General features: G+C 37.0%; 1 protein-coding gene across 2 annotated transcripts in view; it reads right to left on the minus strand.

The window, feature by feature from the left end:
• LOC130217083 (inactive dipeptidyl peptidase 10) overlaps positions 1–14,054 on the minus strand; it is a 132,269-nt gene extending 118,215 nt beyond the window's left edge. For both annotated transcript variants that reach the window (XM_056449099.1, XM_056449098.1), the window contains exon 1: positions 13,932–14,054. In XM_056449099.1, the coding sequence (XP_056305074.1) occupies positions 13,932–13,970 (39 nt within the window). In that variant the 5' untranslated portion in view covers positions 13,971–14,054. The remainder of the gene's footprint in view (positions 1–13,931) is intronic.
• Between the last annotated feature and the right edge of the window lie 1,927 nt (positions 14,055–15,981).

The following is a 15,981-nucleotide window of genomic DNA, read 5'->3' on the forward strand; positions in this document are numbered from 1 at the left end:
ATCAATGCTGTATTTGTTAAATAATTACATTTAAATAGACAATATGTGAGAGATAATAATAGTAATAGTAATAATAATAATAATAATAATGCAGTGGCGCAGTAGGTAGTGCTCTTGCCTCACAGCAAGAAGGTCACTGGTTCGAGCCTCAGCTGGGTCAGTTGGCATTTCTGTGTGGAGTTTGCATGTTCTCCGTGTGCTCCGGTTTCCACCACAGTCCAAAGACATGCGCTATAGGTGAATTGGGTAAGCTAAATTGTCCTTAGTGTATGTGTGTGATTGAGATTGTATGGGTGTTTCCCAGTGATGGGTTGCAGTTGGAAGGGCATCTGCCGTGTAAAACATATGCTGGATAAGTTGGCGGTTCATTCCGCTGAGGTGACCCCTGATGAATAAATGGACTAAGCTGAAGAACAATGAATGAATGAATGTCCAGAAGTGATTTGTTCATCTACTTTAATTTTAATTTTATAATCAAATCTTTCCAAGAGAGATCTATAGTTCAAATATATTAAAATATATTTCAAATGTGGCAGCCCCTGATTAATAAAGGGACTAAACCGAAAAGAAACTGAATAAATAAATAGTAATAATTATAATAATTAATAATAAATAATAATACAATAAATAGTTACATATAAGTACATAAAAATAAATAATAATTATGATAATTAATAAAATAAATCTAGCCAATAGCTGTATTGTATCATGGACACTGCATATTGTTAAATAATCAGATTTAAATAATCTACAGTAAATAAGAAATGTTAAAAATAAAATAAAACTATTGGACGATAATGAGCTATACATTCTCATGGATAAAGTTATTTTATAGTAATTATTCAAATAAATAATTTGCAAATCAATTCTGTATTTTAAATGACAAAATATAGTCAACATTTTTAAAAACAAAAAACATTTCTGAACAATACCTAATAGCTACAGGCTGTCTTATGATATAATAAAACCTTTTATTAAATGTACAAATCACTTCTGTTTTCAGAAATAAAATTAAAACTATTTAAACTATAGCTCCCTCTTGGAAATATTGACCACGATTATAAAATTAAAATGAAACTAAATGAACAAATCACTTTTGGATATTAGTTTAATTAATAACAATAACATTTCCAATAAAAATCTCTAACAGCTCCAAACTGTCTTATGGATATTAAGAGAGTACAAGTGCGCATAAAGTGAAAAAGCGAAAACTTTGATGAATACAAAGTGCTGCCATCAGCATAACACACACACACACACGCGCGCGCGCAAGCTTAAGGGATGAATCATTTACAGCTGTCAGGCAAGACTGTCTAAGAAATATGACTCATATTTAATTGGCATCTGGTTGGATTTATGACAATAAGAAGACACTAAACCTTACTCGCAAAGATATTAGACACCAGAATGCTTTATTAAGGATCTTTGGAGCAAACAGAAAGGCCGCTCAATCATGATCAATCTAGAGGGAAACTGTCAAGCTCCGCTTCCAGGATCTGCCTAAAGCCGATTGCACAAAGTCAGCACAAAATCACGCTTTTCCTCTGAAGCTAATGACATGTATTGGCTTCGCTGAGGTTCAAGATATGAAATATTGCCATCAGGAAGCAAATCTGCATTTGGAATAAATAACGCAACACAGGTTTATTGGAAATACGTGCTTCAGCATACATTTCTGTGACACCACAAAAACGTACTTAAACATATGTTTGACTGCAGGTTCTAGATCAAATTAATGCTTTGGGACAGTATGATGGCAAAAAAAACTGTTGTTCCTTTTCACACTAATGATATTCGCAGGGACAGTCATTCATTTTCATAATCCCTTATTTATCAGGGGTCGCCACAGTACATACTGTGAATTCGATACCAATTGGAACAAAAAATTTTAAAACCTCCATTTCCTGCTAACATTTGAGCACTGTTGAGCGCATTCTTCAGCACCGCTGTTTTGCCAGTGTGTTCACGTGTTCAACAGAAATGACTGTGATTGGCATGAAGGTCATCAGTTCATCGAACTCACTACTGTTTACTGAGTGTAACCACAGATACAGAAACATTGGAGCGTTTAAAAGTCGTGAAGATCAGCTGGTCTGTTTATGAGCTGACATACGAGTGATCCGCTGATGAATCGACTGATCTTCGCGGCTTTAAAACATCACGGCTATTGCAACAGCACCTTTAACATTATCATGTCTTCATCGTTTGCAGCTTGTGCAAAATGCTGCTGCTCGCATGTTAACTAACAGCCGGAAAAGTGAGCACATTACACCTATTCTCTACTCCCTCCACTGGCTCCCTGTTAAGTTTAGAATTGATTTTATTTGAGTTTTTAATGCCGTCAATGGCCTTGCTCCTACTTATTTATGTGAAATTTTGCACATTCACACAACCCAAGCAGGGCTTTGTGATCTGCTGACCAACTTCTGCTTGAAGTCTCTCGGTCAAGATATAAGCAGTGGGTTGATCGCTCTTTTGCAGTGGCAGATCCTAAACTCTGGAATACCCTTCCTACTGAGCTTTGTACAATCTCTGACCTGCCACTTTTTAAAGCCAAGCTTAAGACCCACTTGTTTAAATTGGCTTTTAATGCATGGCACTGACACTTCGTTATGTTTTTATATTTGTTGTCCTATTGATATTTTTAGTATTGTTTTGCATTGTCTCCTTTTTTGTTGTGTTGTATAAATTGCTTTTACTTGTGTAAAGCACTTTGGTCAACCTTGGTTGTAGTAAGGTGCTATATAAATAAAAGTTGATTGATTGATTGATTGATTTATTGATTGATTGATTATGTTCAGGTTTACAATAAAAACCTATTCAAATCTGATGGAAATACACAAGTCCACATTCAAGCATTTCAAACACTAACTCAACCATTTGCAGCATATTTACTTCACAAACTATCTAACAATGATTCATCAAACATGCAGTCCATCATTTACAAAAATAAATCCTAAAATTCAATTCAATTCAATTCACCTTTATTTGTATAGCGCTTATACAATGTAGATTGTGTCAAAGCAGCTTCACATTAAAGGTCATAGTAAATAGGAACAGTGTAGTACAGTTTGTAGTGTTTAAGTTCAGTTCAGTTTAGCTCAGTTCAGTGTGGTTTAATAATCACTACTGAGAGTCCAAATACTGAAGAGCAAATCCAACGATGCGCAGCTCTACAGATCCCGAACCATGCAAGCCAGTGGCGACAGCGGAGAGGGAAAAAAACTTCACTAAAGGCGGAAGTGAAGAAATTCAGCATTGGTAACTTACATCAAGCACCATCAGATGCAGTACTCAAGCTGCATGAGAGGATCTCTTGTTTTTGACTGTTTGTGAAGCAGTAGTGAGCGTTCCAAATGGGATATATTGCCCTCTGAAGGGCACTTAAGAGGGAAAACAATCATGGCCGCCATATTGAAGTGTCATTCCAAGCCTGCATGCTCAAATCTGTCCACCTCTAAGAGAGCTTCAGAATTAAGCTTTTTGAGGGATACAACTGATGGACACTACGGGCTCCCATAATGCTTTGCGCTGAGAAGTTGATTGATGTTGCACACTGCGTTCTATTCAGAAGGGCTCATCCCTATGCCCTAATCCCTTCGAAGCTGTCGCTCAGAAGGGTAAACTTCTTAAAGAGATTAAGGCATAGGGATGAGCCCTTCCGTACACTGTAAAAAAATTGCTGAGTTACACACAATCAACTTGTGTTGGGAAAACATGAAGGAATTAAATTAAATTATTAGGCTTTTTTTTACAGATTTAAGTGAATTGAACATAAAACAGTTAGGTTGCCATCAAAACCACCTTGAGAAGTAGTTTGAACAAACAGCAAATGTGTGTATGAAATGTAGTGAGTGAGTTGTATACCACCATATACCACCGTATACCAGTTGTTTGTGATGAGGATTGGTTCATTATTTAACTTTCTGATCACTAGGCCTACACGGAATATGCGCGTGCAGAATTCCGCATATTTTTCACAGATTTTTAGCCCATCATTGATTCTGTTTATTTACTTGAATGTAAATCTATATTTATTCAGTTTTTAAATAAATGACAGTAATATTATTGACTAATATGAAAATGTTCATCTGATTTGCAGTTTGTACAGGAATAATTTCTGTCTTTTAGTAGAGATATTATATGAGAGACTTGCTTTGTTTACCAAATAAAGTGAATCTAATTGTATTTGCATTTTAAACATTAAATAACAGTTAAAAATATACTAGTTTTTATTTAACATATTAAGGTTTTATTTATGATAATCCCAAAATAACTCTGCAGATATCCGCAAATTTTTACCAAAATTCTCAGCATAAATAGCAAAAACCGTAGATTCTGTCTGGCCCTACTCATCACCTCCTGCATATGGCTGTTAACGTGTCTATCTGTGTAACAAAAAATGTGAAGATGTTGGTAATTCAAAATACAGACATATTCATTCATTTATTCATTCATTCATTTTCTTTTCGGCTTAGTCCCTTTATTAATCCGGGGTCGCAGCGGAATGAACCGCTAATTTATCCAGCACATGTTTTACGCAGCGGATGCCCTTCCAGCTGCAACCCATCTCTGGGAAACATACAGATATGTTAAATCTATAAATTAATGAAATATGGTAGTTTACTGTAAAAATGAAAAATTACTTTTACAGTTTGTACCGTATTTTTAACGGTGAAATACTGCAACCACAGCTGCCGTTTTTTTACCGTAAACTTAATGGATTTATTTTTTACAGTGTACATGGTCCGATTGACAAGTTGACTTTGATTTTGACTTATAAATCGCAACATTTTGTTTTGCTATGTAGCGTATAGAAAGAAGTAATCAGTTTTAGAACAAATAATATAGATACTTCTACTACTGCTATTCACATCAAACCCGTCTGAGTTTCTTTCTTTTATTGAACACAAATATACTGAAAAATGTTTTAAAGGCGTCAGTGACTTCATACTATGGCTGTTTTTTCCAACATTCTTTCAACTATTCCAGAACATGTTTTACGTAGCGGATGCCCTTCCAGCTTCAACCCTCATTTACATACACACTCATTCACTATGGACAATTTTGTTTACCCAGTTCACCTATACAACATGTCTTTGGAATGTGGGGGAAACCGGAGCACCCAGAGAAAACCCATTTGAACACAGGGAGAACATGCACACTCCACACAGAAATGCCAACTGACCCAACTGGGATTCGAACCAGCGACCTTCTTGCTGTAAGGCACTGTGCCGTATGATCCCAGCAAACAATTTTGTGTTTAATAGACATAGACATAATAGACATCTAAATGTAGACAGCTTGGCTAAAGCAAGGCTAAACTTGGGCTGTCAGTGAAAATCTAATAGACATCTAAGAATCCCAAAAGTAGACTAGTCGTCAAATAGACAGATTAGACAGACTTTATATGTGTAGTCATTCACTACTGTTTATTTGATGACTAGACTAGTTTTGGCCTATTCCTAGACGTCTATTAGATTTTCACTGACAGCCCAAATTTAGCCTTGTTTTAGCCAAGGTAACTATGTTTAGACCATTCCTGCCAACACTCCTGTTTTTCCCAGGACTCTCCCGTATTTCAGACCCATCTCCCGTTTTGTTCTATCTCCCTGAAAACTCACGGAATTTTACCCCCATCCTCCCCGACATATATTATAGCTGCACTTGAAAATGCAAATAATAACACACGCTAACAAATTTTCCATACCAGCACTTACTGTTTTATCCTAAAAAGTGAACACCTGCAATGAAACAGCTCCGCCTGAATAAAGTAAAGGCTATAAGGAAAGCTTGGGAAGGTTGTTCAGTGGTTTAAATCGATGACTCCGAGTTCGGTTTCATAATTAATGAGCGTCCTGCACAGTCTCATTCACACCAACATTTCAAGCTGTGACAAAGTGGACACTCCATCAGGAGAAACTCCCCCGTCAATAATCCTGGAGGAGAAAAAAAGATAAGCTTCGAAATATCACTTCCTCACATGTGTCTCAAAATGGATTATAGGGGGTTTTGATGGATAACATATCCAGGTGGATCAATGGATTTTTTACTCCAGGTCTTCGCTCCATATATCCAGTCTTTTTTGAACTACTAAGAGGAAGTTGCCACCAAGATATTGCATGTACGATATATCTTATATAACAGTAATTATAAGTCCAAAGACTTGCGCTTTAAGCGAATTAGGTAAACAAAATTGACCGTAGTGTAGGAGTGCATTCAATTCAATTCACTTTTATTTGTATAGCGCTTTTACAATGTAGATAGTGTCAAAGCAGCTTCACATTGAAGATCATAGTAAATTAAAACAAGTGTGGTTTAATATTCACTACTGAGAGTCCAAACACTGAAGAGTAATCCATCGATGCGCAGCTCTACAGATCTCGAACCATAAAAGCCAGTGGCGACAGAGGCGAGGAAGAAACTTCACCAACACGAGTTTATGTGTGAATGAGCGTGTATGGGTGTTTCCCAGTGTTGGGTTGGGGTCGCAAGGGCATTTGCTGTGTGAAACGTATGCTAGAATAGTTGGCTGTTCATTCCGCTGTGGTGACCCCTGATAAATAAGGGACAAAGCCGAGAAAAATGAATGAATGAATATAATGTTCTATGAGTGTACTCTATGGATGTTGTTGTCTCTTTTATTTTATCACCAAGACACAAAATTGCTTGCCTACATAATTAATAATATTGTCTCTGACACATCACATGATAAAAATTTCAATCAAAATTCCTCCTAAATGTAATTCAGCCAGAATGCTTATGCTAATGCACTAGATGAGGCAGATCTCGACAGCTTTTCTTGCTGAAGTCAGCAATCATAAGTTGAACTGACACGAGGAAAGAGTCCATTTAAATCTTCCAATCATGTCAAGAGATAATTTCCTGTCACTCAACATTATTATGACGAATCGTCATTTTAAAGGTATGCTCAAGGTCACTTTTGTTTCATTAGAAACGTTTTACACATAATCAACTGAAAAATTATTTGAGAAAAAACACAAAAATAAACAATGATTAGCTGAGTTCTACTCCACTGTAAAACATTATTATTCATTCATTTTGCTTCAGCTTCTTCCCTTATTTATCAGGGGTGACCACACCAGAATGAACCACCAATTATTCCAGCAAATGTTTAATGCAGCAGATGCCCTTCCAGCTGCAACACAGTACTGGGAAATTCACACACGCACTCATATACTACAGCCAATTTAGTTAATCCAATTCACCTATAGCGCATGTCTTTGGACTTGTGGGGGAAACCAGAGCACCCGGAGGAAACCCATACGAACACGAGGAGAACATGCAAACTCCACACAGAAGTGGACTCGAACCAGTGACCTTCTTGCTTTGAGGCGACAGTTCTAACCACTGAGCCACTGTGCCTCCTTGCTGCTTTTATTCATTCATTCATTTTCTTTTCGGTTTAGTCCCTTTATTAATCCGGGGTTGCCACAGCGGAGTGAACTGCCAACTCTTCCAGCATTTGTTTTATGCAGCGGATGCCCTTTCAGCTGCAACCCATCACTGGGAAACACATACACACATACACTACGAACAATTTAGCCTACCCAATTCACGTGTACCGCATGTCTTTGGACTGTGGGGGAAACCGGAGCACCCGGAGGAAACCCACGCGAACGCAGAGAGAACATGCAAACTCCACACAGAAACGCCAACTGACCCAGCTCGAACCAGCGACCTTCTTGCTGTGAGGCGACAAAACTACCTACTGCGCCACTGCGTTGCCCTTGCTGCCTTTAGTTGACTCAAATCAACTTTCTAGTCATCTCAACATACATCAATCAAACTGACTAAAAATATTAAGTTAAGTGTAGCTGAAACCTGATTAAGTTATTAAAATAAACATAAACATATAGGCGGCACGGTGGCTCAGTGGTTAGCACTGTCGTCTCACAGTAAGAGTCACTAGTTTGAGGTTCGACTTGGCCAGTTGAACTAAATTGGTCGTAGTGTATGAGTGTGTGTGTGAATAAGAGTGTTTGTGGGTGTTTCCCAGCAATGTTAGTTGGCGGTTGGCGGATAGTTGCCGGTTCATTCCGCTGTGGCGACCTCTTATAAAATCAGAGAGTAAGCCGAAGGAAAATGAATGAACATACAAATATCTGTTGTCTTGAATTTTTGTCATTACATTTTTTACAGTGTCGCTTTATGGCAATAGTCATTATTTTCGCTTGTGAAATAAATTATTTATGGCCAGCACAAGAGCATTTCCAGCTAACTTTATTTTAATCGACACTATCTACATCTACAGCCAAAATATTACTTCAAACTACTTATTTAAAATGAGCTGAATCAACACGATTGAGTTTTTGGGGACAACTTAACTGATTTATGTTCAATCCACTTAAACTTGTAGTTACAATTAAGTTAACTTAATCAATTTGTGTTGGGACAACATGAAGGAATTGTGTGGAACCCAGCATTTTTTACAGTAAGACGTTGTAATAGACATCTTGGTTAAAACAAGGTTAAACTTGGACTGTCAGTGAAAACAGACTAGTCATTAGACAAGAATCAATCACTACACACATGTAAAGTCTGTCTAATCTGTCTATCTGATGACTAGCCTAATTTTGGACTACTGTTTTAGATTTTCACTGACAGACCAAACATACACAGTTAAAAGAAATCTGTAAATTGACAGTTTTCAGTATTTTGTGATTCAGTGTTCAGTTATTTATGCTTTTGAATAGCATTTAACTGTAAACGTATCCCTTAATTCTGATTGGCTGATTGGAATGTTGTTTCAGGATCAACATACATGTTAATCCAGGAACATGTCCTACTTGAACACCAGAACATAACGTGACAGTAATAGTTTGATTGCAGTGTTTACATGTCTGTACTGCACTTCAATAATGTGACTAAAATCGGCATACTCCACATGTATTAATTCGATTTCTGTTTAGTTCGATTATGACCTTAACCGGATTAAATTAATCAAAAATCGCTGTTTACATGGTAGATTCTTAATCAGAGTATTGTCTTACTTGTATTAAAATCGGATTATTGTTGTCCATGTAAACGTACTCCATGTTTTGATGTCTATTAAAAATCTTTTAAACACAAAATTCTTTATTGAGTTGTTTTCACTGAGGAAAACAAACAAACAAAAAAAACAAGAAAAATCGATTTTTAATTGAATAAAATGCCTGTGCATACTAATTGCAAGTTGAATTTCATCAGTTCAATATAGTTATATTAAAAATGAATTACATGAATGGCTTAAAATATTAGTTTTGAGATGCGAAGGGGGAAACACAATGCGAAAGAAACTAATTACTCTGTGTGTTTCTTATCTGCTGGAAACAGTGCACGGTCCCATTCAGTCATGATGATAGTCTAATAAATTATAATGAAGATGCTGAGTACTAGATTAATTGAAATTGCACATTGTCTTTGATATCCTGCGTTTTGCATCACAGCCACAGCTTTCTACAGCTTTCTGCGCTTAAGTTGATGGTTTTTCTACCCTTTTTGTTCTCAAATACAAATGCAAAAACAATAACATTTTGTCACGGCGACACTTCTAACACGTCAGCAGTTCTCTGGCCGTTTATCGCCATCAGTCTCGCATGCAGCGTGCTCTTAATGGCCGTGGCAGCAGGCGGAATATATGCAAATGAGCTGGAGACTACAAAGAGAGGGAGTGATTTGATTATGTTTCAGTTAAAGATGCATCACATGAGTCGTGTGCAGACCATAGAGGAGAAACACTGCTCCTTCACACTTCCTTACACTCTAACAACCGTATAGAATGGGTTCTTACATAAACATTTTACAAAATAAGCACCATTCGCTTGGTGATCATCTTTATCACTGAGCTCTGAGATGTGCTGCTGTGAGATATAGGCAATTTACTGTAAAGTGCAGATAGAGGATTGTTAAAATAATATTTTTATGGATGAGTCCTGTCAAGGACATATATTTCAGTCTAAAGTCTAAAGAAAATTAAACCTGTTTTACACCCTAATAAGATATAGTTAGTTGACTTTACTTTAAAAATGTAAGTAAACCCACTGCTTTTAAAGCGGTTAGTTGACTTTATTTTAAAAAGTGAGTCAATTCGTTTGCTTTAAAGGAACACTCAGTGTCCAGGAATCCACTCAGTTGATCTCCGGGTCTGGTTGGAGAATTTTAGCTTAGCTTAGCATAAATAATTGAATCCGATTAGACCATTAGCATCTTGTCCAAAAATATTAAAAAAGAGTTTTGATATTTTTTTAAGCAAGATGGTAATGGTCTATACCAGGAGTGCCCAAACTTTTTCTTATGAAGGGCAACAAAATAAGCTTGATTGAGGCTAGATAAATACAGGTGGGGTAATTTACCACAGGTAATTTCCTAATTTATTTATTCATTCATTAATACATTCATTTTCCTTTGGCTTGGTCCCTTTATTCATCAGGGGTCGCCACAGTGAAATGAACCGCCAACTTATCCAGCATATGTTTTACACAGCGGAGGTCTTCCAGCTGCAACTCAGTACTGGGAAACATCCATACACACTTATTCACACACATACACTACGGACAATTTAGTTTCTTCAATTCACCTATAGCACATGTCTTTGGACTGTGGGGGAAACCAAAGCAGCTGGAGAAAACCCACGCGGACGCGGGCAGAACATGCAAATTCCACATAGAAACGCCTACTGATCCAGCCAGGGCTTGAACCAGTTACCTTCTTGCTGTGAGGCGACAGTGCTAACCACTGAGCCACCGAGTCGCCCCTCAAGTTATTTAATGATGTTTAAAAATGACTAGAAAAAAAAAACATTGCTTTATATTAACTAATACAGTTTTGTATAAACTAATAAATTTGTGTACTGTGTACAAGTTACATTCGCACTTGTACACAGCACCTTAAAATCTGTATATTTATAACAATTTATAACAATCTGTACATACAACTCAACATCCAGGTTTCTTGACTAACCGCATCTGTTTAATGTTTTTTTTGTGTTGTCACTTGTCACTTTATGTACACTGGAAGCTTCTGTAGCCAAAACAAATTCCTTGTGTGTGTGAAGCACACTTGGCAATAAAACTGATTCTGATACAGTTTGTTTTACATTTTATAATAAACGTATAACAGTAAAAACTAAACAATCTTATTTATAACAGAATTACACTAGTTTTTGCCTTAATTTAATTGCCAATGTCTTCTGCATAGTCCTCTTTCCATCGAGTGACAGTATTTACATTTTTTTTAAAAAATCTAATTTATTTACAACATTTTATTGAATCCTTTCATTTGAGTTAGTTTTTTTGTAGTTCTGCAATAAAGCAAACAAAAAAGATTACATCTAATTAGAAATTACGGTCTCTGTGTTAAAGGCATTCGCCCCAACCCTTCCTATTATACTCACTCTCCTTTCAGATGGGATGTTGGGCCAAATCAAAAGGTTACAATGGGCCATTTTTGGCCCGCAGGCCCTACTTTTGGGCATCTCTGGTCTATTCTGATTCAGTCTGAATTGTTGATAGCAGAATAGATTGATGTTTTCGTGCTTTCTCCAGCAAATTCTGACCTTACAATCCAAATGTCACAGCCGAAATCGAGACTAAACAGACAAGTAAACCTATTCCCACTCTTGTAATGTCCAATTTTGGTGAGCCAGTGTGAATTGTAACCTCAGTTTGCTTTTCTTTTCTTCAGCTCATCATCTTCAAGGTTTGCTGTGTTCAGGGTTTTAGCAATTCCCAAGCAGACCTTGGTTGTAACAAGCGGTTGTGTTTGTTATTGACGCTTTTCTATCAGCTGAACCTTTCACTCACAGAACTGCTGCTCACTGGATATTTTTTCTTTTTCTGTAAATCCTAAAGTCACTTAAATCCCCTTTCCTCCCAATTCTGATGCTCAGTTTGAACTTCGAAAGATCATCTTGACCAATGCCTAAATGCATTATGAAAAAAATACAATAGCAATGTTTATTAAATAATATAATGTTTTGAACCATAAAGTATATTATACTGTGTATATTATAGTATTAGGGCGACACAATGGCTCAGTGGTTAGCACTTTCGCCTCACAGCAAGAAGGTCACTAGTTCAAGTCCCGGCTGGGTCAGTTGGCATTTCCCTGTGAAGTTTGCACGTCCTCCCCGTGTTCGCGTGGGTTTCCTCTAGGTGCTCCAGTTTCCCCCACAGTCCAAAGACATGGGCTATAGGTGAATTAGATCAACTAAATTGTCCGTAGTGTATATGTGTGAATGAGTGTGTATGGATGTTTCCCAGTACTGGGTTGCAGTTGGAAGGGCGGTTCATTATGCTGTGGTGACCCTTGATGAATAAAGGGACTAAGCCAAAGGAAAATGAATGAATAAATAAATTAGGAAATTACCCATGGTAAATTACCCCCCCCCCCTATATTTAACTTCGGCCCACTAGCACCAATTAAGTTTGGTTTTTGGCACCCCCGAAATAGACTATTACCATCTTGCTCAAAAGATTTTATTTACATTTTTGGACGAGATGCTAATGGTCTAATCTGATTCTATTATTTATGCTATGCTAAGCTAAGCTAAAGTGCTCCAACCAGACCTGGAGATCAACTGAATGGATTAAAAAATGATAAAAACTCGACTGTTTAACTCTTTTAAAATGAGCATATTTCCAAAAAAAAGTGGAGTGTTCCTTTAAAGCAAATGGATTGACTCACTTTCTAAAATAAAGTCAACTGATCGCTAAAAGCATTGGGCATGAGCATGAGTGTGTATGGATGTTCCCCAGTACTGGGTTGCAACTGAAAGGGCATTCGCTGTGTAAAACATATGCTTGACAATTGGCAGTTCATTCTGCTGTGGCGACCCCTGATGACTAAAGGGTAAGCCGAAGGAAAATGAATGAACAAATGAATATTATAGTATTCACAACTCTTTGTCAAGGAATCCTACAGCATGCAGCAATATTACTAGTGAACTGCACTGTAAAAACTGTCGAGTTCCACACAATAGATTTGTGCTTCGTCAACATAAAGGAATTACATCAATTTATTAGTTTTTACAAATTTAAATGGATTGAACATAAAACAATTAAGTTGTCCCAAAAAAAAAAATCAAGAGTTGTGTTGTTTCGGCTTATTTTAAATAGCCTAAGTAGCTTGAACAAACAGCAAACATCAACATTTGAGTGTGATAAACTGTAATAAGTGCTGTATATTTTAGTTTTTACTACAGTGTGGTGTATTTTAAATATATATGTAGTTGAAGAAGCCTATAGGCTACTATAACATATACAAATATGGTTCGAAAACACTATTATACCATAAATTACTATAGTATTTTATATGAACTTTCATTGTAATGTTTTTGGAATAGCATGACTGAAATGTTAGTCGCAACATTGACCCATATGTACATTCAATCTTAAAACACAAACGTCCAGCAGCTCCACATTCCCGTCAGATCAAGTCAAGATTCAACTGCGCAACTAAAACAACACAAATGTCGAACAAAGCTTTAAAAATCCACAAGAAGTTGTTGAAAACGAAAACCTGATGCTGAAATGTGTCGGAAAAGCCCTTCTTCAATTAGTCCGTGAGTCACAGGGAAAGCACTGCAGTAGTAACCGGTGTAACGGAGCGAAACAGACGGAGAGATAGGCTACAGTACGGACAGCTTATCTGAAAGTGTGAATGAAAACCGAGCTCAATCAACGTGAGCAACACCTGTGTGTAAAGCACATGTTTTAATGTACTTTGACGGAGAAATTAGTTGAAGATATAGTTTATAACAGAGAATAGTCTCGCGTGCACGGCTTTGTATTACCTCGCACGTGCACGCGCTCCTTTGCTGCGGCTGTAGTTCGTGTGTAAAAGATATAGCACCAAAATGATTTTATCTTTAGAAAGCGTTCAGTCTTTGCTCATGCTAAATAAGAAACATGCGGTTTAGCTTCGTTTACCAGCTCCGTTGTCATGTTCTGCTGTGTGGTGGCAATCATGTTGGCAGGATTCGGGACCCAAATTCAGCACGGATAGCTCCTAATGCAGTTCCAGCACTTGAAAGCCTTGTTTTGAGTTGGTGCTGCAAGTTGCTCAGCACAGCCCACTGACGAAGACCTTTAATAGGATGGTGTAAAGTTGGCCATCTCTCTCTCTCTCTCTCTCTCTCTCTCTCCCCCCACCCCCCCACCCCCCCCCCCCCCCCCCCCCCCCCCCCCCCCCCCCCCCCCCCTTACCTCTCCCTCTCACTCTCACTCTCTCAAATTGAAATATTGCTTTAATGGCATGACACGTTACAATTGTATTGCCAAAGCATTTATAAAGTTGACTTTAAATAGTAGTAGTAAAAAATAGACTAATAATAATTCAGAATAAACTGTCCATTTAAAAATCAACATTTTAAGATAAAACTATCAAAATAAATAATGATAATAATAATAATAATCTGTATATTTACAATGATTCTCTTTCTCTCTATTCAAAATCTACAAAAAAATAGATAAATAAATAAAAATAAAAAAAAGGTTAAATAAAACAGGGGTGACACTGTGGCTCAGTCATTAGCGCTGTCGCCTCACAGCAAGAAGGTCGCTGGTTCGAGTCCTGGCTGGGTCAGATGGCATTTCTGTGTGGAGTTCTCTTCGTGTTGGTGTAGGTTTCCTCCAGGTTCTCCCCACAGTCCAAATGCACTATAGGTGAATTAAATAACCTAAATTGTCCATATGTATGCGTGTGAATGCAAGAGTGTATGGGTGTTTCCAGGTGTTGGGTTGCGGCTGGAAGGGCATCCGCTGCTTTTAACATATGCTGGGTAAGTTATCGGTTCATTCCACTGTGGCTACCTCTGATAATTAAAGGGACTAAGCCGAAAAGAAAATGAAATGAAGTAAATTGGCCGTAGTGTATGTGTGTGAATGAATGTGTATGGATGTTCCCCAGTATTGGGTTGCATCTGGAAGGGCATCCACTGTGTAAAACATATGCTGGATAAGTTGGAGGTTCATTCCGCTGTGGCAACCCCTGATGAATAAAGGGACTAAGCTGAGGGAAAGTGAAGGAATGAATAATAATAATAATAGTTCATTGATTCATTCATGACACGGGGAGAACATGCAAACTCCACACAGAAATGCCAACTGACCCTGCCGGGGCTCGAACCAGCAAACTTCTTGCTGTGAGGCAATTGTGCTACCCACTGTGCCACCGTGCTGCCCGAAATAAAAACATGTAAAAAATGAAATAATAATAAATTAACATTAATAAGCAAGGAAGTCGAAGTTCTCATAATATGAAACCAAAATCCTCTAATAAAGTATATCTCTTAATTAGGCTATACTGAACTTGGAGGGGAAAAAATTACATTTGTGAATATACAATTTTAACAGTATCAACAAATTATTTATTATAGCTTTTAACCTTAAACATTAAACCACACTTTATGATTTCCCATGAGAAGTTGTGTGTAGTCAAACAAATCCTTCATCCCAAAATGTTCGTAGCTACCAAATTACAATAATTAGGTTAGTTTTAGACAATATAAGATTTATGAATTGGTAAAGGATGTAGATTTGTTTTTTCTCTGTGGACTATTGATTATATGTCAACAGTGAAGAAAGTGGTTTATCATGAGGCTATAAAGAGGGAAAATAAGAAGGTTTTAAGTGTATGTGTTTATACCTTTAATATGTATACTGTATGTATTTATGTATTTTGTTTTCTATATGTTTGACTCATAAATTTGTGAATATAAGAGCTTTAAAAGTCAAAAGTCTCTCTCTTTTTCTCAATAATTCGATTCAATTATCAATTCAATTTAATTCAATAAATGCTGGAAAACATGTGCTGGATAAATTGGCGGTTCATTCCGCTGTGGCGACCCCAGATTAATAAAAGGACTAAGCCGAAAAGAAAATGAATGAATAAATGAATAATAATAATAATAATAATTGTTAAAAATACAGATAAAAAATTAAATAAAACAAAAAATCTGAATAAACTGTACATTTAACA

The sequence above is a fragment of the Danio aesculapii genome, chromosome 23 (genome assembly GCF_903798145.1).
Source record: "Danio aesculapii chromosome 23, fDanAes4.1, whole genome shotgun sequence".
In the NCBI taxonomy this organism is placed as follows: Eukaryota; Metazoa; Chordata; class Actinopteri; order Cypriniformes; family Danionidae; genus Danio; species Danio aesculapii.